Source organism: Carassius gibelio, chromosome A18, assembly GCF_023724105.1.
Source record: "Carassius gibelio isolate Cgi1373 ecotype wild population from Czech Republic chromosome A18, carGib1.2-hapl.c, whole genome shotgun sequence".
NCBI lineage: Eukaryota > Metazoa > Chordata > Actinopteri > Cypriniformes > Cyprinidae > Carassius > Carassius gibelio.
In genome coordinates, this window is record NC_068388.1 from 6,135,775 (window position 1) to 6,161,249 (window position 25,475).

At 35.9% G+C, this 25,475-nt stretch overlaps 2 protein-coding genes across 6 annotated transcripts in view; one reads left to right on the top strand and one right to left on the bottom strand.

Annotated features, from left to right (window-relative positions):
• Window positions 1-1,443: 1,443 nt before the first annotated feature.
• LOC127934560 (solute carrier family 23 member 1-like) lies at window positions 1,444-8,775 on the bottom strand. 2 transcript variants are annotated; one of them, XM_052532025.1, is made up of 13 exons: window positions 8,611-8,775; window positions 7,841-7,984; window positions 6,750-6,907; window positions 5,427-5,586; window positions 5,060-5,241; window positions 4,466-4,586; window positions 4,235-4,391; window positions 3,826-4,079; window positions 3,416-3,580; window positions 2,788-2,896; window positions 2,569-2,664; window positions 2,092-2,322; window positions 1,444-1,843 (listed from the first exon to the last, which is right to left on the bottom strand). In XM_052532025.1, the coding sequence occupies exons 1-13, from the start codon at window positions 8,737-8,739 to the stop codon at window positions 1,836-1,838; spliced, it is 1,914 nt and encodes a 637-aa protein (XP_052387985.1). In that variant the 5' UTR covers window positions 8,740-8,775; the 3' UTR covers window positions 1,444-1,835. The 2 variants fall into 2 exon arrangements, with proteins under 2 accessions (XP_052387985.1, XP_052387984.1); XM_052532024.1 differs by having other exon boundaries at window positions 1,444-2,322; window positions 8,611-8,773.
• A 2,844-nt stretch (window positions 8,776-11,619) lies between these two features.
• LOC127933857 (protein bicaudal D homolog 1-like) overlaps window positions 11,620-25,475 on the top strand; it is a 29,265-nt gene continuing 15,409 nt past the window's right edge. For all 4 annotated transcript variants that reach the window (XR_008147589.1, XM_052530882.1, XM_052530883.1 and 1 more), the window contains exons 1-2: window positions 11,620-12,138; window positions 24,015-24,227. Coding sequence is in view for 3 of the 4 variants with exons in the window: in XM_052530882.1 (XP_052386842.1) it covers window positions 11,923-12,138; window positions 24,015-24,227 (429 nt within the window). In the remaining variant the exon portion in view is untranslated. The remainder of the gene's footprint in view (window positions 12,139-24,014; window positions 24,228-25,475) is intronic.

Below are 25,475 nucleotides of genomic sequence, written 5' to 3' on the forward strand. Positions count from 1 at the left end.
TTTCCGCGTGTTCATTGAGAGAGAGCTTGTCATGGATGCTTAGCAACGACAGACGCCCCAGGAGCACTTCTGCCCGAGCGCTTTGGAAAGAAGTAGAAAGCGGCGCGACTAGCGTTTTCCACGCGTTTTTAGGCGCGAACTATTGAAGACAAAAGCGATGACCCTCGGTACCTCTCAGGCTGACATGTTGATGTGATGTGATATCTGATTTAAGTGGGCGTGGTGTGTGTAAGGTAGAGAGGGCATGACTGATGATAGTGTCCTGATCCAGTCACGACGCTATTCTCAGCCTGCGCTCCAGCTGAGTAATCAACTTTATTTAAAAAAATAATTTATATATTTTATATTCAAACTGAAAACATGATGTGATTAACACTCAAGTCATTCAAGTCATCGTGTCTCAAGTCAAGTCAAGTCCCGAGTCTTTAACTTCCAAGTCCGAGTCAAGTCTCAAGTCCTAAAAATAGCGACTCGAGTCGACTCGAGTCCAAGTCACCAAGTCACAAGTCCCCATGTCTGGCTGAAAGTTTTTCAACAGTTCATCTTTAAACGTTGAATCAACGTTGTTTCAACGCTGAAAGCACAACTGACCTTTTTTCAACCATATTTCAACATTGAAAGTTGGTCATGTGCTGGATGTTTTTCAACCATTCAGCTTTAAACGTTGAATCAACGTTGTTTCAACGTTGAAACCACAACTGACCTTATTTCAACCATATTTCAACATTGAAAGTTGGTCATGTGCTGGATGTTTTTCAACCATTCAGCTTTAAACGTTGAATCAACGTTGTTTCAACGTTGAAACCACAACTGACCTTATTTCAACCATATTTCAACGTTGAAGGTCGGTCATGTGCCGGCTGGGTTTATTGTCCATAAATTGTGTTCCTAGCTTGTCTTAAGCAGAAATGGCATCATATTAGATTTACTGCGTGAATTTCAAAACTGAGTTTCTTGTGTATAACATTTATGTTTGTACCTTTTCCATTTATCATGTTTGAATATCGCAATTAAAATCAGCGCAGGACTTAGCGGTTCATTGTGATTAAGCGTCCAAATGAACCGATTCGCGATTTGAACTACCTCACCGCTACTGATAAGGAAAATAGCTCGTTCCTGGAAAACAGTGTCATGTTAGTAAACAGTATTAGGTTAGCAGTGCTAGTTTTAGTTAATTACGTTCCCAAATTAGCTGCTACGGTTCCGTTTTCAATGCTCCAGTGCAGTATTGCAGTCAAATTTCAATTGCATCAAATAGCAATAAAAGCATGCCTTGCATCAATAAGTTGAATATGTTTTTGTGCTTCTGTGTCATAGATCCTTTTGACAGGGTAGAAGTCCACAAATGGTAAATTGCTCCATAATAAAAGAAGAATTGGCAGATGTAAAAGCTGGAGTCATCTGAGCTCAAGAAGCTGACAGAGGTACACACAGTAGGCTGACTTCTGCTCTCTTCCAGGGTGTAAAATACTGTAGATTTGCCAAATTGAGAACGAATTTGCCAAATATGCAGTATATGGTGACATTTATTTATAAAAAGTTGAGATGATGGGTTACAGACACACACACCCATATATATTTTATGCATTATTTTTCTAATAATTCAACAGCCCGTCATCAATTATTCCTTACATATGACATCTAAAGTAAAATGAAGAGAAAAATAATCTATTTAAAACATAAAATATGTGTACAAAGTGCAATATACAGTTTGTCAGCAATATATAATCAATTTCATTTAAAATGATAAGCATAAAAAAGAAACAAGACATTATGAATAAATGTTTACAGTTGCTTTCTATTGAGGCACTTCCCATCCTTATTTGAAATCACCCCTAGAGCACTATTTAGAAAAAGAAAAGATACAAAAAATAATTCATGTTAACATTGTTTACAGATAATTCAAAGAGATGAAAAAAAGACAGATCTTTGCACAGTAGAGCTTCAGATGAAAAGTTCCATTATGTGCATGGAGGTAGCTGCCTTCACAGTTCAGTCCGTACCTCTAGATGTGACTTATTTGTTACTTATTTAAGATGGAAGTCCTCATCACAGACTATAGTGCCACCCCCGCTATGATGTGTGTATCACCTTTGTTGGATTCTGATTTGGTGTCCAAAGAATCCAAACTGGATGGTATGTCATCCTGTCTGCTGACTTTGTGTGTTGGGCAGAAGGGCACATATTTTGTCCATGTGGAGGAGGAAAGGCAGCTATTAATTCCAAAGGGCAGTCCGTACACGTCATCACTTTCTAAAGTGTTGTCTGACTCATTTTGGTGGGCCTTTTTCCATGCAATAATGCCTCGTTCACGTTTTGTTCCTGCCGGTATAATAAACAGATATTAATAAACAGTTATTGCACAGTCTCAAAAGTTGCTTGATTAGTCAGATTTATCAATTAAAATGTTTTATTTGTTACATTTGCATACATAAAGCAAAGGGGAGATGCATGGAGTACAGTGTACAATAATACTCTAAATTGAAACTTTTTGCTTGAATAAGTGTCTTTTTCAATGTGCATTAGGAATAGGCACAGTAATTGAAGCAGATTATTAGCAGAACTCACCAGGTATTGTATTATCAAGGAGAAATCCAAAGAATCCTCCAACAAACATACTTGTTGTCAGAAGCACTTGAAGTACATGGTCCAGTTCAACAACTCCTAATGCAGAAAGCAAGAAAGAAAACATATTTGGAATGCATAATTCGTTTTGACAGCAGATGTGTCTGTACGTATAAAGAGTCTGTAACGTGTTGTTCTGGTACTGATCATAGTAATAAATACCTGTTGCAATGGATGTTGGGTTTTTCATTATCCAGTTGGGAATGACAAGCCCAGTGAACATCGAGAATCCAAAGATGAAGATGTTGCGTGAAGAGTTCATGTCTGTATACTATTAAAAAATGGAAACCAGCCATGATATTAAAATATCATATGAAGCATATTGATATTGAAAAAAATATGAATATAATGTTGCAATACTGTATAATGTAGGAATGTAATGTTGGAAAATATTTCAAGTGAATACTTTGTATTCATTAAAGAATCCTGAAAAAAAAGTTTTCACTAAAATATTAAGCAGCACATCTGTTCTCAATGTTGATCATAATAAGAAATGCTTCTTGAGCACCAAATCAAACTAAAGACTGGAGCTTTGCCATCACAGAAATAAATTACTATTTAAAATATATTATGTAAAATAATTATTTTAAATTAATAATATTACACAATATTGCTGTTTTTGCTATAGTTTTGATAAAAAATTTGGCCTTAGTGAGCTTAAGAGAGTTCTAAATACAGTATAAATTTGCACTGACCCTATACTTTTGAATGGTAGTGTTGGTACTTTATTTGAGCACATCTCACATTTTCCCTGATATATTCCCTTTTGCATTAACAGTACTGTTTTTACCTGTAGGCTTGATACACCAGCAGCCATAATGACCCCGAACATGACCAGAAACATTCCTCCGATAACAGGTGTTGGTATTGTAGTAAATATGGCTCCGATTTTCCCAAACATTCCCATTATAATCATTACAAAGCCACTGCACACAATCACCATGCGACTACCAACCTGAAAAAAGATGAAAGGTCATAGTTCACAGAAAACATGCCAAACAATCTCTCTCTCATTTATATATTATCTATATATATATATATATATATATATATATATATATATATATATATATATATATATATATATATATACACACACATATAAGATAAATACATAAAATTAGATAGTAGTGTTGTGAGCCTATGCAATCATTGTGAAGTATATTCAAATTACATTTTGACCAGTAAAACTTACTGTACCTTGGTGATACCCAATGCTCCTATGTTCTCACTGTAGGAGGTGGTTCCGTTGCCTGTTCCCCAGGCACCTGCCAGTAGACACCCGATGCCTTCAATGCCAATGCCCCTGTTGATGGCGTGTCTTGGTGGTGGTGGGGCACCAGATAACCTGGCACAGGCATGATAATCACCCACAGACTCAATCATGGAGGATATGACCCCTGCCAGGATTCCAAAAACTCCTGCCAGACTAACAGTCGGCACTCCCCATTGACCTGGGAATACAGTTACATAGCCATAAAAAAAACAGAATATATAAAAGATTTCAATAGCTTATCCGAGAATACATCAGCAATAATAAACTATGATTCCTGTAAGGATATGGGCATATAAAATACTTTATTGCTCTTAGTTGTGCTGGTTGAAATACCTGGATAAGGAAATCTGAACCAAGGCGCCCTGCCAATAACATCTCCTTTAATGTCAGTCCGAGCTAGATAGCCATATTTATCAGGGTCTGAGGGCAGGACATTGTAGATCGTCAGCAGGTAGCAAATCAACCATGACAGAGTGATTCCTAGCAGGACCTAAGAAAGCACACCTTGCTTATAAACGTATTTTTAAGGAGCATTAATATCTAGACAACAGATATAAGACTTACAGGCAGAATCTGAAATATGTAAATCCTGGTGGTGTGAAACTTCTTGGCTTTGCTGTATTTGGGGAAGGGGATGGCAATATGACGGAGGTACTGTGAGAATATCACAATCAAACACGTCGTCCTGCGGAGGACAATGAGACTGTGTTACGGCTTTCTGAGAGCTCAAGTTTAAAAAACGTACATGTCCATAGACTATATCAAGCAGTATACCAGAAATTAATACTGAACACGTTTTTAATTAAACTAAAATATTGGCTAGCTACTATTGTGGGAACAGTATTGGGGAGTAACTAACTAAAAGTCAAAAGGCTACAACCTTAACTACAATATTCAGTTGGTAGTCTGATTCCTTCTAGTGAATCAGATCTTTTGGACAATTCATATACATGAACCAATTCACATAAATGATTCACAGGTTTGAATCAGTTTATATGCTACTCTATTTTTGACTCAGTTACATCACTTTGGGGTGTTTTGTTTACTGTAGCCTTAAATGTGAGTGCTTGTCTGTTCAAAATCAGCAAAATATGTGCTGTGTAGTATATATTTTTTATATATTTTCATTAATGATGATTCGTTTTGAGAAGAACACACATGGAAGAGATGCCCCAGTGGTGTCCTGCGTTCATCCCAGCAGAGTCAAATAGTGATAATCCGATTAGGGAAATAGTTGGTGCAATGGTCAAAGGCCCAATGAAACGCATGAAAAGGCCAATTAGACCAGAGAATCCCACCAGCACTTGGAATAGGGAGCCCACCATGATCGAGCCTTGGAGCTGTGTAGAGACGACAACAGAAACTGAATTTAGCATTATACAGTTAAGATATAATTTGTAACAGTATAGCCATTGTATTTTTAAATGTGAGTGGTTTAAGTGTCATAACTATTTGGATCTACTTATGAGTCTCATATGTTCATGAGTCCGTACATAGAGAGTCTAACAGTTATTGAGATACTCACCACTTGCATTCGACTTTGCCAAACATGAATGAACTTAGGGGAGGAGGTGTTGACTAGGCTTGCGTTCTGCGTCCAAGCTGGACAGGTCCATTCAGGCATTGATAGCAAAGCCATGGTGGGCGACAGGAGTGTAAAAGTTCCGCCCTGGAGAATGGGTAACCTTGCATTAGGAAAAAGAAGAGCCTTGTCACCAAAGATCTAGCGCTTGTTGTTTTTGTTATTTCTTTTCAAGAAGTTCACAGGTTCTTCTGACTTTTACTGTTGAGATGTGTCTTTCCACCCTCTGCTTTTTAGTTAATAAATTGAATTTCACATTCAAACCCTTTTGTCAACTTGACAACTTTAGTATGTCATTCTCAAACCTCCCTGATTCCTCACTAAAAGGTAAGTATTTAATCCATCTCAGCAGGTCAAAAACAAGGTAAAGCTGTCTTACACCAAATCAGTTACGCCTACAAAAGGTAATTTGCATGGTTTAAGGGGTATTAAGACATTTTTCTTGAATTAATTATAATATAATTCTATTGCTTCACACAAAAGGGAGCTCCACAGCTAAGAGGCCTGAGGAATGTGGATTTAAAATGTGCTGAACTTCAAGATAAAAAAATGAAAAATTCCCAATCCTATTACGGTTTTTAGCTTTTGCGGGAATCCCTCTGACCAAAGTCCTACATGTTTCTGGCTGCTGTACTTCAATAACAGACATGTTTGAATAGTATGCTCTTGAAGATCTGTAGAGTTAACATAGCAGGATTTCTTCTGCCTATTATTTGGGTCAAGTAGCACCAACAAAAGAACGCAATAGGACTTCAGCCTAGTGCAGAGGCTTATCAGACGGTGAAAACATTGCTGCTAAGCCTACATTATTATGAACCCTTGGATTGAATCTTTGGATTGTTGTCTTGGGACACGGTTTATCTGGAACATAAATAACTCTTTATATTACTTTTTATTGTAATAGTTGGATAAATTAATTCAAAGCAAACTGCATCATAAACGTTCTTCAGAAAACCAAGGTAATTTTATAATCAAACAAACTTTTATAGAATTAAACACCCATGGTTAAATAATTGACAAGGACAGTCCCATGTGTCTCAGTAACCACAACACAACACTGCATGATTCAAGAAAATGAACACAACAGAACACAAACAGTGTTTCATTGTTTCAGTGTCACACCTCATCCTTCAAATATTCTTTACGTGTCATTACATATCTTCCTACTTGGTGCACTGACCTTGGCCTTGGTTCTGGCACTGTTTCTGAATTCTGTTATTTGCTTGTGAAATATGACTCTGCCGAGAGTGATAAAAGTAACCTTACCTCACTCCAAAAGTGACCTGGAGTAAGGTGCACACCCCTGACACGAAGAAGATAGTGCTGATAAGGTGACTTTGCGTGAGTCCGTCATGCTGTAGACAAAGGCCCTGGGACAGTATCAGAGGAATGGCTATGATGCCACCAAAAGCAGTAAGATAGTGCTGTCAGAGAAATGGAGAGAAATTGTTATGTACGTTCTTTCTGTAACACATTCTATGTACAGTGAAGACTAAAAGTCTTACACCAATAGAGAAAATGCATTTGTTTTGCATGAATTTTAGAAATCAGTATAAGTTCAATTGTATATTAAAAAAAGGCTTTTAAATGGCCAATATGATCAAAACGTTGTTGAAAAGTTCAATATTTAAATATCATCTTACGAAATCATATTATTGGGAGACATAGAGTGACAATTGCTATTTGATATTATATAAGTATTTTTATAAAGATCTCTTTGATTTACATTACAAGCTATCATAATTTTACCTATTTTTTCTGGCCATTTATATAACAACTGCAGCAAATTGCATGCACAGTATCTGCTCAGTTTGGGCTTCTGAATAAAATTTGGGTGATTTTCTTTGAATGTGAGCTTCATGTTCTCACTATTGAATAGTATATGGGCCATAAAAGCCAGATAAAAAAAAAATACATACACAAACAGATTTTCTTTTCATTTTCATTTGTCTAAGGTTCAACAAACTGTTCCTTTACAAAAAAAATAAAATGCGGACTATTATTTAATATGTCATGCTTTACAGGGTTAAATATGCTTTATTAATTTTTTGTTATTTTGGTGTTTCAAAATCCTGAATCGTTCTCTTTATATTCAGGCATTAAAAATGTTCAGTGTAGTTTTAGATTTTTTGGAAATGTAATATTGGAACTGTTTTTTGTTCCACCTGTACATTGGAACTGTTTTTTTATTGGTATACTGATGAATACAATGCTGTTCATAGTGCACACTCTAATCAAGATTAGTAGATTGGAATTGAGTTAAAGGACTGATAGTATAAGATAAATTTTATCATACAAATCTAACATTTTGCACAAGTATAACTGGCTCCACAGGTAGATGTGTGCAGGCCACTTACCTGAATCCCCAAAAAGATGCAAAGGTACCATGGTGGAATATCAGTGACACAATATGCTAGTTTGTTACTGTCTCCCTCCTCAGAAAAGTGATCACTTCCATTTTTATTCTCTGGTAACTCACAGAAATGGTCTATACCATCAACCTAAAGTCAGAAAACACTAAAATTCAGTTTCTGGCTTAGCTGTTTTCAATCAACACCCTCTCCTAATTCCATCAGTTTCACTTTGCACATGTGAATATTATATGTTTTTAAAAAAACAGTAGCCCCCCTTCCCCAAATCTATTTATTGATTTATTTTTGATTGATCAAAATGCAATATACATATATAATTATTATTATATGACATTTTAAAAGAAAAATGTTATATGCGTCATGATCTGTGAGTGATAAACACACGCACACACACTGCTCCAGTTCCACATTCCAGTCACTAAAACATTGAGCACGACAACAATAACAAACATGAGTAACACATGCATGATCAAGAGTGATTAAAATCTTTGGTTACAACATAGACATAAACATTTTTTCAAAAATTATCACATTTTTATAATTGTGTGATTTTAAGGATCCCATATCCTGGCAAAAGTCTGCTATAACTTAGATTTACTCAGTAAAAGCAAGACCCATTATGCACTCATGATCACAGTCCCTTGAAATGCAATGTTCCTACAGTATATTCAATCTTCCAGAAGCTCTAAGATTAATTTAAGAAAGAAATTAGTAATTCTGCCTAAAATGTATTTCTGTTAATGGAGGTTACTCACAGCAAATGCGTGGTTGTCCAATCCGTCACTGGTTTTCTCTGGAGCCATGAGTGTGGAGGCAGGAGACAGTGTTATAACAGAGGTATTACACTTTCTAATAAGACAGAGGGCAAGAGCTAAGGACAGCATAAAAAATAAGAGAGCAGAGAAAGGAGGGGAAAAAACAGAGACACGGGATTGGGTTTGGGGATGCTGCCACTGATTGTAAATGCTGTGGGACCTATCAGCTGCTCATGTGAACTCAATTACACCACGACTAGCAGGCAGCTGACCAGAGCCACGTGCTGCTCTGGCTTCTGGCTGAGGAATACACTCTAACACACACTAATGTGTACATGTCCACCAGTATATCTGCATGCATGTTAATCACCATGCAATGCATCTTTTAAAGTCCTTCTTTCTTTCTTTCTTTCTTTCTTTTCTTTCAAAAGTGAATAATTTATTACTTATCTCAGGGCAAGGATCCTTTAAAGTTGTTGAATGATTGCCGGGTTTACATAGTAACTTGATTGCAGGTTTATCTAGCAAAAAAATAGTTAACCTAAACTATTAAGGTTAGTTACTTTAAATAAACATAACATGCAATCAAATAAATGTACTCTTATTTTATTTCAGCTAGTTGCTAAAACAGCATTTCTAATTTTCCTTTTCTTAATTTTAACTTGATGTACTAAAATTACTCAAACTATTTGAACAATCTAAGACTAAAATAATAGGAAAACACATAGACATATAAAAAATCTATATAAATCTATCTATATGTGTGTGTACTGTGTATATTTATTACATACACACACACACACACACACACACACACACACACACATATATATATCTATATATATATATATATATATATATATATATATATATATATATGAAAATCAACACTAAAATGGACAACAGTATTCCTTAGATCTGGAATAATAATAATAATAATAATAATAATAATAATAATAATAATAATAATAATAATAATAATAATAATAATAATAATCCACAGTACAAATATTATTTTATCATTCTATTACCATAAATATATTATTTGCTAAGATTTTTCATACACTGCCTGCAGCTTATTTATATTAACATGTATTGATTTGCCAGATGTTTTTATCTAAAAGCCACTTGCAGGGCATTTGAGGTATACATGTACTTCCCCCAAGCCATCAGACTCCTCAACCACTCTCACACACTTCCCAATCTTTAGGCTATGTGCCTATTAAAAAAACTAACTTTCAGAAATAAACCTAGTATGAGAAACATTTACTGGAGGTAAATGTGCAACAAACTAGAATAAATGATTTAGTATATGCCAAATGTTCTGCAGGGAGTAATGAACGTGAGCATGGTTTTACATTTCAGTGAGGGTCTCTGAACCAGGCTAGTGCAAGACTTCCCAAATACTATGTATCACATGCCTCTCATTGTGGAAATTTATTTAAGATAGTGACAGGACAAACCTAATCATCCAATCATTCTTTCATCAGACCAGCCTGATGTATGCCCAGTGGGCTGTTACTTTTAGAAATCCAATCGTTCTGGTGAACATGAGTACATTTCTTTCATTAGTACTTACCTTAATGGACATTCCTCGGATGAAATGAATCTCACAGTTTTGAAAGTCCCATGCGTTAATGATTGTAAAAGGACGTTTTCTAGATAATGCACATGTGATTTTTCACCTCTGCACACACATAATGATGTGCTTGATATCCTGACTAATCAAATTATTATGTTTGAAAAGCTCCACTAGAGTCCAGTAGATGTGCCACAAAGTCTGAGAAAACGAAATCACACACAGGCTGGTGAAAAACTGACAGAAGTACAGTGAGGTCTTTTTCTTAGCCTGTTTACTTCTTATGCTTATAATGTACTTAGACATGCTTCATTCAAGTGCCTTCTGGATCAGGAATGTGTCACATCCAGTGTTACAATCAGCTTAAGTAAGCTAGAGACTAAAGGAGTTATGTAGAAATTATTGTCAAATATCTTAATTTCAGTGATCAGTGATTGTTTCAATGGCAGTAGAAACACAGTAAATTACAGTTTTATAGTTTATAATCCTCTTGGGATCTGTGGAGTTTGTGGCCTTAAAGTTGTTGGGTTACTTTGTAACTTTCAGAATCTTCATGATTATAGCTCAGATTTTAATGATTAAGAAAACCTTCACACACCATTAAACAATGAATCTGCATGACTATTCATGCAAAGTCTTTCTTGATTACTTTTTTTAATATAATTGATAAAGATTGGACTTTCAAAGACCAGCCGCCTATATAAACAATGCATAATTAAGACCAATGCATAATTAAGAGCCTTTAAAGAAAGAAAGAAAGAAAGAAAGAAAGAAAGAAAGAAAGAAAGAAAGAAAGAAAGAAAGAAAGAAAGAAAGAAAGAAAGAAAAAAGAAAGAAATACATTTTCATGCCTGCAAATAATTTTTTTTGCTCGTCTTTAAAAATTTTATTTATTTATTTGTCCAACAGGTGGCGCAATGTTTTCATACACCTTCGCCCTAATAATAATCAAACATAATAATAATAATAATAATAATAATAATAATAATAATAATAATAATAATAATAATAATAATAATAATAATAATAAGTGTTGCAATGTAGCTGAGAATTTCTGATATTCCTGAAACCATATGTGATGCGTTTGTGAGTGTGTGTGTGTGTGTGTGTAGGCTATACACACGAAACATAATAATAATAATAATAATAATAATAATAATAATAATAATAATAATAATAATAATAATAGTGAATACTTCTGTCCACTATTAGAATGTATTATTATAATTAACACATATGATGGAACTAATTATAATTAGCATTACTATTTTCTATTGAACTTTACATATATAGCCTACTCCTACTGTATATTACATATATAATATACAGTATCAAAATATAAAATAAAAAAACGACGGTGTAAATGATTAGGGGTGGGGATATGGAGTGACGTCACATATTGAGAGACATCAACTTCTGCCCACTTTGCATTCCGGGTAGATGGCGCCGCTTTTCCTCAAAATATTGGAATGCAAGTTGGAAACGAAAAAAAAAATGTCTTTGAGGGATGGAACATTAGTGCAGTTTATCACGGCACTATTTACAGTGAAGAAGTCGAGTCTAGTTCATATGCCACTAGTGTAAACATAATTTAAGCAACAGCAAACAGGAGGCGCATCGGCTGGACTGCAGCATCCACCTGAATCTCCTCCTGCAGCCTCCGCCTCTCTGAGAGCGCGAGAGTGTCGGGAACGGAGGAAGCAGAGATTTCACCCGACCGGAGACCGGAGGCTATGGCAGCCGGTGGCGGATGCGGGGAATCGGTGGATCATTACCGGGCCGAGGTAGAGAGGCTGACTCGAGAGCTCGCTGAAGCGAACCGGGAGAAGATCCGGGCTGCGGAATGCGGTCTGGTGGTGCTGGAGGAGAACCAGACGCTCAAGCAGCAGTACGCGGAGCTGGAGACCGAGCAGGAGGCTCTCAAACAGGAGCTAGAGCAGCTGCAGGAGGTAAACACAGCTCGGATGGTCTGCTGTACAGTATATGTGTTTATTCATGTGTGTGTAAACAATACATTTGGAATTGAGAGAGATGTATTTCATTTTACTCTCTCTCTCTCTAATATTGATACACGCACAGACAAATAATATTTGATATGTATTTAAAGCCGTCTTTCACTAACAGTACTTATTTCTAACAGTATTTTCCTGTTACTTTTTTGTAAGTATATTTTAAAATACTGTTCAATCAAACTGAATTTTCATTCTCAAGAGGGATTGATTCTGGTGTCACAGCTCACAGGTATATTAAGGATATTTAGTGTGTCTGTAAGTTTTTTGGGCCATTGGCCCATAATGTCCATCCCTGCTGGGAAATGTTGTCTTCTCTCTATGTATCTGTGTCTAACGTCAGTCAATAAGATTTTTACTCAATATGGCATATATATATTAAGCAAAATTGTATTGTAGATTTATTGGTTTGTATAAAACTCAGTCAGAACTAAGCAAATGTTGGCTTGTTAGTGTTATGCAAGTAATGTGCGATGCTTGTATGTATCGTTTGTGTTGTTATAATACACTTTCAGTTCAGTGCATCATACTGTATTCACCCTCAAACATCAGCCCATGTTTTTTCTTATACCCTCAACTATAAGTATAGTGAGGCATATGGAGTATACAGTAGCCATCCAAAGTTGACACCCTTTGCTGTTTTGTAAGTGTATTCGATCGAGCACAGTGTAACATATCTGGGACAAATGGACTCTTTTAGAGAGGTGAAATGATGAAGAGATAAGGATGAAAGGAGAGAGACAGAGGAACATTTAGACCAAAAGCAATGGAACAGGATACTTTCTCATTGCTACAGTGATCCAGGAACTTTGGTTGCATTTATTTATCCATTAATGTTGATTGTCAATGTTAATGAAGACATAAAGGCTTAGGGTGTTGAATTGTTTAATCTAATGTGTCGTAATTGATGGGTGTTGTGTTGTATTAATCTACACTGCATTGCTGAAGTTTGGGGTCTGGAAGTTAAAAAAAAAAAAAAAAAATCTCACCAAGGTGGCATTTTTGTGATTTTAAAAGACAGTATAAACAGTAATATTTTGTAACATTATTACAATTTTCAACAACTCTTTTCTATTTGAATAGATTTGAAAATGTAATTTATTTCTTTAATGGCAAAGCTGAAGGATTACTCCAGTCTTCAAACATGTGTTGTTGAAAGCAGTTGTGATGCTTAATTTTTTTGTGGACGCTGGGATATAATTTGTTAAGGATTCTTTGATGAATTGAAAGCTCAAGAGTAGATGACCTTTTGACCTTTGTTTAGGTGTTTTTAGTATTAATAAAAATCAAAGTCAAAAGCTCAAATTCATCTTCAGAAAATGACACATACAAATATCAATTGTTATTTGGAGTAGTTTATTTTAAAGAATGTGTATGAACTATTGTATGTGTCTTTGTGTTTGCCTGATCCCTAAATTCTCCTGAAGTTAAGCGCAATGGAAGGCCAACGACTATGACAAATGGGTCTTTGTTTAGCTTGAAAATATGTATGAAAGCTTATCTCAGACATTTATATTTATTCACTGACAGCAGTGAGTCATTTGCAGTGAATAACTGTCATGAAACTGTGTCAGTAATTGCATTTTTTTCATGGCAGCTCCCCCTAGATCAGACTAGTCTGCCCTGTGGGCTTTTTCTTTAACTAACTCTCTCATGCAAATCATGACATAGCATGTCGTTCAAAACCAGCCCCAAAATTGGGGTGAGTTTGACATAATTTGCTTTCATTGTATCAATTAGTTGGGAATTGCATAGGCCTGTGCAGCATCTGTAAGTTATTTGCAATAAAGTATTCTATTTGATCTATTCCGATTTAATTTCAGAAAAATAAGAAATGCATGTTTATTTAGAAACACTTTGAGTACAGAGAGTGCAGACACTTTAAATGTTGCTTTATCATCTGAGAGTCATAGTACAATCAATAATGCACTTTCTGTTTTACTTCTTTCCTTTCGGATCTGTATCTCTGTTTATGTTCAAAGCATCTGTGCTGTTTGAAATAGAGTCTGTCTGCAGCTGATAGTCTCATGAAGGGCACGAGTCGGTGATATTTCCTCTCGAGGATTGACCTTCTGTGTTTGGTCTCTTTTCTCCTTATCTGTCCTCATTTTCTCCTTTATTTTGATGAATATTAAACAGAAAAGACCACACTGCACTATTTGCCTTTGAGCTCCCTGCTCAATTCCTTTGAGAGTTCTGCCAGAATTTACTTGCAAATCAGATTGTCTGAATGTGCAAGAGGAAGGAAATGCCATATGAAATCTTGCCTTCACTGTATACACACTTTTTGTTTGTTTTTATAAGTTGTATTGTGCCAATTTTTCATAGTATAGAGTTGTGTGTTGAACATAACTGTGGGCATGTTTGTTTTCTATGGTGAAGGATATTTTTGTGCACATATTTTAGTCTTTTGATAGATAATTAGATAATTATTTGGCCAATGGAAAACAGGTCAATACTATTCGTTTATTAAATGTTGCCAAAAAGAAAATGCTACAACAGTATTAACCCCAGAAATCAAGCTTAAAGGAAAGTTCTTACCTTCAAGTCATTCCAAACCCGTAAGACTTTGTTATTTCTGTAGAACACAGAAGATGTTTTTAATGTTTGAACTGTTTTGTCCATATAATGAAAGTCAATGGGGTCCAAAACAATGTTAGAAAAACAGAGAAAACAAATATATATATATTACTTTGTGTTCTGTGAAAGAGTCTTTTTAACAAAATGTGGATGAGTAAATTGACAAAATGTTTTGTTTTTATTTACTTGTTGCATAGACATGAAACATCTTCAGCTATGCAGATCTAAGGAGTAACATGATTCACTGTTATGCATTTGTTTTTTAATCTATTTGTGGTGAACGGCAAATAGAGCTCAAAATGTTTTTCAATCCCTCAGGAAACCGAGGAAATAGAGTGTTGAGTGTTTTATGGTTTGGTGTGTGTGTGTGTGTGTGTGTGTACTTGAACAATAGTGCTCTACAGATCTTTTTCCACTGAAATGCTCTTGATGTGACTTGATCTACAGTGATAAGACAGGAAAATCTTGATTTGTGGAAGATGTTGCACACATCTCATATCCGAGCTGTTACAATTGTATGGAATTAACAGTTAGTAGAAATGGGTCAAAGGGTTTAAATTCTAAGCTATACATTTGCATTTACACTTTTATCAAAGCATTGAAGTTAAAAGCATTGGTGTTGCTAGCATCATGGTTTACTTTTGAGCTTCATGAATGCAAGTACTTTAACCTTGAACATGAAGCCGCTCAAAGTCATCGATCTGTACCTCTTTATTAAAGTTATAAAACAGTTTGGATGTCAGTAAATAAAGTAAGAATGTAAGCGGTACTGAAAGGTAGGGTGGAAATAAAATTATAGGAACTCTGATAAACACTTTGAGTCCTGTCCTTAGTTACTTTCGGGCCTCTTTTAAATACTCACAAAAGGGCATAGAGCATTTCTAGGTCGTCCATATATGGAGTCATAAATCTGCCTGTCCTAGACCGAGAAAGTAAAGGAAAGTGATGTAGTAAGAGACAGACAGAAGGACAGAGTATAAAGGAAGCCTCATGGGACTCGTGGCTGCCTCCCCCTCAGAACATCAGCAGGAGCTGATCGATAAAGACTGGTCGTACAGGCCCTAGTTTATCTACCCAGCCCCCATAGCCTAACCTCTTGGCACAAAGGACCTCTTCTCTCAAGATTACCCAGGGGTAAGAGATATTGATTCAAGTCTCTGATGCCAATGATTGTTGCAGCACCACACTCAAATTAATACCAATAAACAGCATTTTCACTGCCACTACAGAGAAAAGACCTAATTCATTTTTTACTTATAGGGGATCACTATTTCATATATATATAATAATAGGAATTTGTTTTCTGAAATTCTGTGGTGTCAGTCCAAATTTACTGCATTTGTGATTTAATACAAATTAATTATCAAAAATGGTAGCATCAATTTATTTACAAATTAATTATCAAAGGAGCAAATAAAACATTTTAATCAAGTTTAATCTTTTAAAACATAATCAAACAAAAATGTAACAATTCATTTTACTTTTGGCAAACAAAGTGCTGCACAATAGAGGTTCACTGTTAAAATTAAAACATGCAAGATTAATTAAATAAATTATTTATTTAGGGGCGGCGGCTTCTTCCAGCGGCTGCATCCTTCTAGCTGACCGTAGCATTTGAAGGGGATAGACAGCCTGGCATTCTTGCCTGAAGGCCGTGTAAACGGGTGTAGTTCTCATCCGGACCGCAGGTCCAGCAGCTCACATCTCTGGCAGCGCGGGAGTCCTTCTAAGCACCCTTCCTGGACCCACGAGGACACCAGTGTGCATGCAGAGGGATGAGACCAGTCTCTCGGGGAGAGGCTCATTGGACTTTTAAACCGTGGTGGTGATGAAGCTCCATTTCCATCAGGTGTGCCCCATCACACGCCGCCAGCCACACCTCATCCATCGCCTCTCCTCTCTCACACACGCTGTCTCCAGTGATTTTCCGAGTTCTGGGTGGATCTGAAAATATCAAACAGTAGTGGCTCCACAGAACAGGTACGGTTTCAGGCCTGTACTGTTTACATCCCTCAGTGCAGAAACTGCCTAGGACCCTGCAGTTTTTTGCTTGTTATTTCTGCTGCAATGAGACTTTGGGAAAGAGCTGGTCTGCTTTACCCATGGGTGTATGTATTGATTGTTGCTTTTCTTCAACTTTCTAGACTGCAACTTCACTGGCTGCTGTAAAAGAAACTGTGGCCTCTGTCAATGAAATGAATAAAGTCTGTACTCTGCTCTTACAGTTATGATTGTTTCAGCCAATTGTAGACTATAGACTCTATATCCCTTATTTGTTCTCCCTCTAAGTGTGACAAATCCATTTGCTGCCTTATAGAGTGTATCACAGTCATCAGCACATTTCCTGTACTTCTCTCTCTTTGTCTTCAAGTATCTCTACTTACAAGTATCTCTACTCATAAAAAATGAGTATTAAATAAAGATATTATTATATAGTGCACCTAAAAAATACATTTTCATTTTTTTTAATGAATTTTCAACATTTTCAAACCTTAAATCAGCTAATTTTATTTTTGTGGAAGTTTCCCGCTCTTCAGTGTTTGTGTGTTCAGGTGGTAGTGGCCCATGCTTGGCTCCTGGCCTGTGTGCTGATTAAATGGGACCCTGTCCTGCCTCAGCTCCCTTCCCAGCATGTATGTAGGACGCTCGCTCTCTAAGGATGGCTACTAAGTGACATTGTTATAAGATGCTTGAGGCAGAGGACTGGAATACATCCTCTCTATACGGGGCAGTTTACTGCCCTTAAATACTGCAGACCTGGCGTAGTCTGTGCCTATGACTGACGGCACTCTAAAAAAGAGAAAAAAGGAGTGACAGCATACCATATAAAACCAAATCATACCATTTTAACTGTGATGAATGGACTTGTTTTCATTGCCTCAGGAGGTGGAGCAAATTTACTGTTGACTATTTAGTATGATGAGGTAATCATTTATCATTGAAGTAAACCACCGTTCAAGCTGCAGATAATTTTCACATCAACTGGCAGTGTGCAGTGCTGATGTGCATTAATGCTTACCCAGAATAAGAGATTTAAGTGGCTCTGTTCAACTAAAGATGAGGCAGTTTTCATCTGCTGTTTATAGATACTATGCATGCTGTGAATTTCAATTTTAAACAGAATCAAATCTCTTCCAACAAGGTAAAATGAAGAAGAAAAGCCTCTTTACTTGCTCTGGGCTCCTATTGCTCCTTTGGAGCAATACAGTCTTCTATTATTCTCGCCCTGCATAACACTGTCAGCTGAACATGTGTTGCAGTGAATAAGAAGTGGTGCATTGCTGCAGATGTGTGTGACTGAAGAACACATTTTGTATGTATATCCTCCTCCCTTTGTCTTTATAAACAGAAATTAAAATAAACCATACTAGATGCCCGCGATCTTCGGGCCCTTAGACGGCACTGCATCACATACAGGAATGCTACTGTAATGGAAATTAAAACTCTAAAACTAAAACTCTATAGGTCAAAAAAGAAGCCATAACTAAACATGATCCAGAAGCAAAGGCTTTTTCTCTATGGTAATAAGATATTAGATAAGAATTAGATAAGAATGGGACAACATTCCTATTCCTAAACTTGAGCAACTTGTCTCCTCAGTCCCAGACATTTACAGACTGTTATAAAAAGAAGAGGGGATGCCACACAGTGGTAAACATGGACCTGTCCCAACTTTTTTGAGAAGTGTTGATGCCATGAAATTTAAAATCAACCTATTTTTCCTTTAAAATTATAAATAATGCATAATTAATTGTTATTATAATAGTAAGTACATGTAACGTGAAACAAGGACACCTTAAAATAAAGTGTTACTTTATTTTGTTTTATGAGGCTTTTTCTGCAAAGCTTTTACTTGTTAAGCTTACTGTTTTCTATATATGACTCCTTTGGTAATATACTGTGCCATGGGACTCCATAATGCTGGCTTTCTAATGTGTCTGGTTCAATCTATATTTCTTCACACTGACAGGAAGCCTTTGAAACTCTGACACGCTCTCTGTCTGAGTCATGATGATAAATCTGTGAACTGGCAGCATCACCACAAGTCCTCTTGTGTCTTTCCCTCTAAGGACTTTGCCTTGAGGTAATTCAGACAAATATGTTAGTTTTAAAGGTTACAGATGAGGGTGAGACTATTGCTGCAACAGAGCAATTGTTTTCTCAATACCTCTGGCTCAAACATACATTTATGTGTTGAGGAGGTTATGAAAAATGCTGAAAGTGTAAATTTTATGAATGCATGTTTAGTTCCAAATGATTAAAAATGTATTTAATTGTAAAGATATTTTATATAATGTATATTATTTGTATATATGACATAGTCCACCTTTATTTCAGACAGGTATAAGGACAATGCCAAGATGGCTGATGTATTTTGTTTGGGTCTGCATTCATACTGTACTTCTGTATATAGTATCTACTGAATGTGTTTCAATGGTCAAGAAGTTTGTTCTTAATCTAATTCAGTACATGCTCTAAAACAATGTGATTTTGGATTCAACTACTTACTCATTAGCAGTGTTGGGGTAGCGCATTACAAGTACCACAAGTTATGGAATTAGATTAATTTTTTTGAGTAACTAGAGAAATAAATATCTGAGAGAGTAAGTGCAGAAGTGTTGTGTGCATGGTGTAAACATGATGGGCACTGTACTGTAGTTCTAGACTAAATGTGATCATGCATTTGCTCAAGTCACTTGCACAAAAGCATATACAGTTTTCCTCAAAAATAAAAGAAAACTGTGAAATACAAACTCAGAATATGATGCAAACCTGCAATAATATTCAAATATTCTTTATGTAATGAATCCCATTTTAATAACCAATTTCTGTGCTGCTGACCTATGATGATCCAATTCAACCACATGTTATAAGCAAAATGACTCTAGATAAACATAGCATTTGTGTTTTTTGCTGTTGTTGTTGTTTTTTATTGTTGAAGAGTGCAGAACTTTCTTCTCCTGCATCCTATTCTTCATGCAGCCCAGAATGGCTTTGATTGAGCTGTGCCCTCCTCTGTACAGACGTGAATTTCCATTTCCTTCTGCCTGAGGCTTATTCATTTAACATTTGGTGTAAAAGTAACTAAGTAACGTAATAGTTACTTTTTTAGGAGTAACACAATATGCATTACTTTTAAAAGTAATTTTCCAACTTTCCAACACTGCTCATCAGACTAGCAAGATGCCAACTTCTGAGCCATCTAGTGTTAGCTAAGATTAAGATTGTTAGTGTTAGGTTGCTACTGTTCTGCTTTTCCATTCCGGTAAAATGCAGTTTATTTTGCCAGTGTATACTACATAGACAGCTCACTAGGTTTTGGACACCTCATCTCATTAGTGGCAGTTCTAGACAGATTTTAGGGATTTGGTGCAGGATCGTATGAATAATGAATAGTTAAAAGATGAATTTATAGTTTTGTCACTGAAATTTCAGACAGTTTTTTGCAGCAAATACATGCCTATACGGGCAATTTATGAAAGATGGTTGTAATAGTACATATAGGGTTATGTTCTAAAGAATGCCATTTTATGTCTAGATCCCATTTTTTGTATAAAGTGTGAGTTAATTATGAGGTTAAACAGACAGAGACTGAAAATTTTGTGTCATTTACAGAATTAATGTCACAAAAGTATGTGTACGACAACATACTGTACAGCGTATTTACAGTATAGGGCTATTAAATGGAGCAATCAGAAATGAATCTGATGAGCTCACTTTTTCGTACATTGTTTGGCCATATGTGCTGATGTTAGGGTTCAAATCAGTGTGTGATTTATGTTGGGATTAATTTTTGTGTGAGTCATGAGGAGGTTTGTTAGGAGTGTGCAGAACTTTGTTGTGCCAGTTACTCTCTCTTTCTAAGGTTTGTTGTCACATGCAGTTAAATATTGTCACCATACTTAGGTTAGCAAGTTTTACTTTTGTATATAAAATAATCTTGCAAATTGAACTGATACCATAACATATCGTTGATGCAAGCAAGATGCATACTAACCACCAATACCCTTGAATGAATGAGATAGATGATGCAAAGTTTGACTGTGGCCTAGTTACGGAAATAACAAGGATTTTCTGGGTTGTGCTGGCAGCGGTCCTGCTGTCATAGACACACAGACGCTGCGACCACGACTGTCTGGAACAAATCACTGACAACACTGACTGATGTCTGCTCTGAGCACTCTCTTTCTCTCGCTTTTGTCTTTTCTTTCTGTTTCCTATACTCACGTATGTTCTCATGAAAGAGGTGAATTCAAATTAATGTTTGCACAGTATGGAGTTTAATGTTATCGTAGCTGTAGCTGTTGGCACTTGTGCTTTCAGATACTTCCTGTTGTTGTAGATATATATAAAACATATTTGTTGTACAGTAGATGTATGTAACATACAATCTAATACCAGACAGTTATAGTGATGCTTGCAAGATGCAGGATATAGTATATTTATACTTATTATGTTTATAGATATATTTAGTGTTTAAGAATTTAGTTTCATTTTATCTACTATTAAAATTTTTTTAATCACATTTAAAATCATATTTACATTTTATATAATAAAAACGTGTGTGTGTGTGTATATATATATATATATATATATATATATATATATATATATATATGAATGTGTGTGTGTGTATACAGTATATTCCGTGTGTATATATATACAGTGTATATACATCTAATATATATATATATATATATATAATTTTCATAATATTTAATATTATATTTATTACACACACACACATGTAATATTAAATACACAAATTCTTTATTTATTTGGAAGAAATATGGCTGACTTTTTTTTTTTTTTTTTGAGTTTCATGTATAAAAATTGAATATGCCATAAAAATCACAAACTTAAAATTCAGAGACAAGGTTAGAGATTAGCTATTGAGTGGGCATCGTGGTGTGACTGCCCGTTTTAAATAACAGGAACCAGATGGACAAATTCAGCTTTATGGACACACTGTCTCCACAAGCCATCTGCCTCCTACATTATACAGCAAAGATCGAGTCTGTGGTCACAGCAACGTCTGATACGAGAGTCCATACATCTCTCTCTTGTTCTCTCTCAGAGCGCAGCTGGGAGGCAGAGGGCCTTCAGCAGGGATTCTGGGACATTGACAGCCCCTCATTTTAAATCACAATGAGAGCTTATTCACACTTCTGTCACTGAATTAATCAACGCGGTGTGTCCATTAGCTTTTGTGCCTTCTCCCCAGAGTTCAGTAATCAAAAGGACAGAAAAAACTGTGAGTGTTAAAGAGATAGTACACCCCCAAATGTAAAGGATTATATTCACTAGTCTTCAGAAGCCATATAGTATCTTTGTCTAAGAAATATACTGAACTGTAAGTCATTAATCATTGATAATGTTGTGGGAGTGACCATTTAACCACTGAATCTGGATTATTAGGTAGAATTTGAGAATCAGGTCAAATATAAATCAAATTCCTGACAATAATAATAAAAATAATATGTAATGGGAGTGTTTTCTTTGTTCATGTTCATGAAATGGGCAAGTATGATAAATGACCTGTGGTCACAACAGAAAATACACTCTGATCCACTATAGGCACTAAAAAAGAAAGAAAGAAAGAAATCTCATGTTGTTTACACTCTAATACATGGCTAATATCTGCTCATAAAACTAAACAGTTAATAGGATAAATAACATATCATTGTGCATTTATTTATTTATTGCATTAAATAATTTCTGGACCATTATGATTTTTTTTTTTTATACTGATATTTTTATTTAATTTCTCATCACTATAATACGTTATATTTTATTATGTTATTTTGTTTTATTTTTTATGTTTTTGTAAAATATTTAGTTTGGGTTTATTTAGAAGAAATATGTCTAAATATCTTTACATATAAAACAAATTTTTGCATTTACCCGAAATTTTGTGTTTCTTGAAATCTTTCTTTCTTAAATTAGTTATGACTGGAATTGATTCAGTGCTTGGGAAAGCCGTTCCAGTATTTGACATTTTCTCTATCCACATCAGCAACTTTTCATTCAGATTGGCTGTAAGGTGCCACCAGTACTCCAATTGATTTTTTCGCCCCTCCATATACACTTCTCTTCCGCTTTTTAGTGTGTATTTAATTGATTTCTCTTCAGATGGGTGGTCTCCGCTGTTACTCATCTCAGTTATGCTTCTCTCATAATGGCTCAGGTATTGTGAGCATCACAGAGACACCATATAACCTGCACTTGCCGTTTACTGTCATTTTTGCTTTAAAGACTTAAAATGCACCATAATGCACATGTGCAATCATGAGTCATGAAACCATAAAACGAGCAATAGATTTAATAATCTTCAAATACTGATTAGCGTTGTGATAATTTTTCAGAACAGGTCAGACTGTTAACCCTGGCTTATTCCTCCTTCCTGTTTACCATCTACCATCATCTTCCAATCAAGACAGGATGCTTAAGTCATGAAACAGCGGATCTGCATGGAGTGAAAACCTGTGTCAGGGGAATCAGAACACTGTTTCTATTGATTCGAGTGAGCAGCTGAAATATTATCTCAGTTACCTTGAAGTGGAGCACTTTGCCTGGGCAGGTGATCAGAGAGGAAGGGTGGAGCAGTTTTTCTCACCGGGAAGTGTGATTTTAAATTCAAATTACATTACACTTACATTAACAAACACATCGCATCTAACAGTAATATTGATACACCTTTGATTTTTCTGAGCGAGATCAAATCTTAATGCCTTGTCGCTTTCTGTAATATCAGATCACATTGGTTTTGTTGATTTGGGATCATTTATCATATTAGTCTATTCATTCGTGTCACCTAATTATTCTTGGCACTTGCTAATGGCACATATCTGTCAGTGTTAATTGCGTGATCTTTTGTCATGAACTGGTATGCTGTTATGCAATGATAAAATATGCAGAGGCACAGTATACTTAAAACAAAATTAAATATCTGTCATCATTTATGCAACATCATTCTCAAGTTGTTCCAAACCTGTATGGTTTTCTTTATTCTGTTGAGCGCAGAAGAAGATATTCTGAAGAATGTTGGTAAACGAACAGTTGACGGTAGCCATTGACTTCCATAGTGTGGAAAATAATTATATACTGTATGCAAGTCAATGGCTACCATCAGCTGTTTGGTACTATGGTTGTAGGCTGTTGTGAATACAGTCATCATTTTTGTAGACACTTCCTTAAACACCCCTTTTCTGTTTCTGTCGTTCATTTTCCTCTAGGCGTTCGGTCAGGCGTACACCAACCAGCGTAAAGTAGCTGAGGATGGCGAGACAAATGAAGAGACATTGTTGCAGGAGTCTGCCTCCAAAGAGGCCTATTATACGGGACGTCTGGTGGACCTTCAAACCCAGCTCAACCTGAGCAGCTCCGTGGCCTCCAATGCCCAAGCGGAGACTGAACGTCTCAACGCCCTGGTGCAGGAGCTCAGAGACGTGAGTTGTGTTTTTTCTTTTACTGGTGGAACTGCTGTCACATTACATCCATATAAAACCTATCCAAGTATACACTCTTTCTGAATGTAATTAATTTTAGAAGACTATATGAAACTCCATCTTGGGTCAAAGGGTTATTTTGAGGGGAGTCAGTCTGTGTGTAGTGTGTCAGCAGTCACTGGAGGCAGAGGGTGGTGGCAGGGTCAGAGACTTTAGCCATAGTGTTTTGTAGGGTGCTAATGCATGGCTAAGCTGGGGCATGAGAGAAATGGCCTGAGGTTGGCACGAAGACACACTGTACACACTCGGCCACTGCAGCACTATGAGACAGGGAATTTCACACCATGTCATATACCTCATATTATGAATAGCTTAATTACTACAGTAAATCAAGGTATTCTGACAGTCTAGATTATGTTAACATAGGCAATTTTTCAGTTATAGCTCAAATTATCACTGAAATGTCATGGAAATTAAATCTTACAAATAGTTTTGTTTTATGAATGTTTACACACAAAAAAAAAAAAAAAATTGGAATATGCAATGAGACATCACATCCTCTGGAAGAGCTCCTGTACAGTAATCAATATCTGTACAGTAATCAATATCTCCGCTCAGGGGAAGGTCATCTGCCAGGGTGTGCAAAATATCTTCTGCCCATGACATTTCCAGTTATGGAGGATTTGTTGGCGACACCTTTACTTTTTGTTTCAGCTGCAGTGAACAACTAAACACATTTCTTTTTATACTCACTAGGATATCTACGGAAGTTCTAAGCGGCCATGCATTATCATTTATTTCCTTCTTGTTTTCTCGTTATAACGACTTAATTTTCTTGTTATCTCGACATAACGAAAGTTGTTTTCTCGTTATAACGGCTTAATTTTCTTTGTAATTGCAATTTCTTAAATTGTTTGTAATATTCTGTTTCGGCTGTTGAAGAAACCTTTGTTTCGGCTTTCCCGTATAGGTTGAACCATGAGGAAGAAAAGTGATGACTTGAGGGTTTCCTCTGACCGAAAGCAATTTGTTACCCAGCATTCCTGTCAGCTCAAGTGTTGACATACTCAGTATCATCTTAAACTCTGACTCACAGAAATATAAAGCTATTGTATGTACGGCTAATGGATTTCTTATAGATTCTTTACAAAGATTCACTATGACATACTTACACATAACACCAATATAATGCAAACAGGAAGTTCTTAATAGAAATTTTGGGTTTACTGCTGCTTATATTCTTCATTT